At 51.4% G+C, this 1919-nt stretch overlaps 1 protein-coding gene across 1 annotated transcript; it reads left to right on the forward strand.

The window, feature by feature from the left end:
- Positions 1-1235: 1235 nt before the first annotated feature.
- BDQ94DRAFT_176685 (uncharacterized protein) lies at positions 1236-1816 on the forward strand (the record flags this gene model as incomplete). Its single annotated transcript, XM_026772742.1, has 2 exons — positions 1236-1364; positions 1439-1816. 2 exons carry the CDS (start codon positions 1236-1238, stop codon positions 1814-1816), a joined length of 507 nt encoding a protein of 168 aa, XP_026619138.1.
- Positions 1817-1919: the final 103 nt, after the last annotated feature.

The raw sequence follows: 1919 nt of genomic DNA on the forward strand, positions 1-1919 counted from the left end.
GACACAGGTCTTGTATGATTGCGCTGTTTGTGGTCCTGGAAACACTGCCCTTGGCATGGGGGTAAAGAATGAACATGATCTTCCGGATTACTCTAGGGATGGATAAGGCCAAAACAAAAGGGTCAATGTTCCGTCCTAAGGTGGGAAACCGCGGAACGTCTCCATGCAATCTGGCCGACCAGAAACAGCAGCCATGGTAAACAGAGGGTAACGGTGGGCAACATACTGGCTGGTACCATGTACTCAAGATGGAACAATTCAGTCATTTAGAACTTGTCCGTTGAAGAACAAAGAAAGTTGTCGCTGTGTTTTACCTTGGTGGAAACTGCCATCTAGAGGGCTAGACGGTTGTGTTCGTAGCAATTACCCGACTCTGGCACTCTGAGTTTCATCACATACAATTATGAGTAGTCATGCTGCTTTCAGCTATGATAGTCCGTGCTGTTACAGCATTTAAGCTTATCAGTTGAGACCACAATAGCGGCAATGTTGGATATAATTGTGTGGTTTCTTCTATTTTTTGACGTACGTGACCTCGGTGGCCGATACTTATCGATTAGACCAGTGAAAAAGTCCATTTCCTTGAGACTGTATGAGATGATCCATTTCTAACCGGTTACTAAGGTACAGGCCCGCCCGCAACAGCATTCTGTATTGTATTATTGAGACGGCTTTCCGAACCCTAAGCCGAAAGTCTAACCTTATTATCAATGTCCGCAGCGCTTCCGTATTGGCTTCTATGTAAATAAGCTAACTAGACTTGGTAACCGCCCCTGGATTAGCTTCTTGGGTTAGGGTTCGAAAGCCAATCTGTCTACAACAGAACATGGAATGCACTTTCGGGCGGGTCGATAAGCATCAAGGCCTGGTCATGGCCACAGGGCTGGCGAGCTGTGACTTCTGGTGCGTGGAGCCAACTGCCCGCTTCTGACTTGACCGTCGCTGTGCTGTAGGGTTGTGGGTAAAACCATCATCACCAGAACACGGCAAACTAGAAACTTGTCTCACGATTGAAATCCCCAAAGAGGGTTTCTAGAGGATAGTGAGTAAATCGCACCTCGAAATTAAGGCCAGGCCAGGCGAGCTTTCCAGATGCGATTACTCGAACGTGAGACGGATTTGAACAAGTCTGGCACCATCGTACTCGCCGTATAAAAGGAGCCACCGCAACGAGTTCGGGGACCAGAAGCATCCAAGGCCACTCTTCCATTCCTGCAAAAGCATAACCAAACGACATGAGTGACTTCAATGATCGGGGACGGCCGGCGAAGCGCAAGCGCGAGGAGTGGGCAGGACCAGGCCCGGGACACCGTGACAACGACAAGATGTCCAAGGCTGTTGAACCATCCCAGCAGCCGTCGAAGGTACTTTCCTTCTTGTTGCACCAAGCATACAGTATACAGTATTCGAGATTCCGGCATGAGCTGACACCTCCTAGGCCATGGCGCCGCCACTTCCCAAGGAAGCGCTGTCGAAAGATGAGAAGGTCGCTTCCATTGGCGCGGCCGTCGAGTCAATCTGTTCCCCGATTCGCGAGTTGCAGCAGCGACTAGATGATCATAAACCAGTCCTTGCAGAGAAAGACGCACGACTGCTGGCTGACTACCAGCGCCTCTCTGAATCGTACGTCGCGCAGCATGCCAAGTGCTCGCGCCTCGAGAAGGAAAACGGTCAGTTGCAGGTCGCCCACGCCCGCCTCGTCGACGAAAACACCCAGTTGAACCGTCGCTGCCGGGATGAGGAAGCCCGCTTGTGCCACTTTCGGGACGCGATCCAAAAATTGAGGGACGGTGTGATTGACGTGGTTGAAACGTGAGAATTTCAAGATGACGGAAGCATCCGCAGCGAGCGGTGCGGACGGACCGACGCAGGAGCAGGAGAAAGTGGCGGTCATTGTACCCGTGGTGCATGTCCAGGAG

This window comes from Aspergillus welwitschiae (assembly GCF_003344945.1).
Source record: "Aspergillus welwitschiae strain CBS 139.54b unplaced genomic scaffold BDQ94scaffold_299, whole genome shotgun sequence".
Lineage (NCBI taxonomy): Eukaryota > Fungi > Ascomycota > Eurotiomycetes > Eurotiales > Aspergillaceae > Aspergillus > Aspergillus welwitschiae.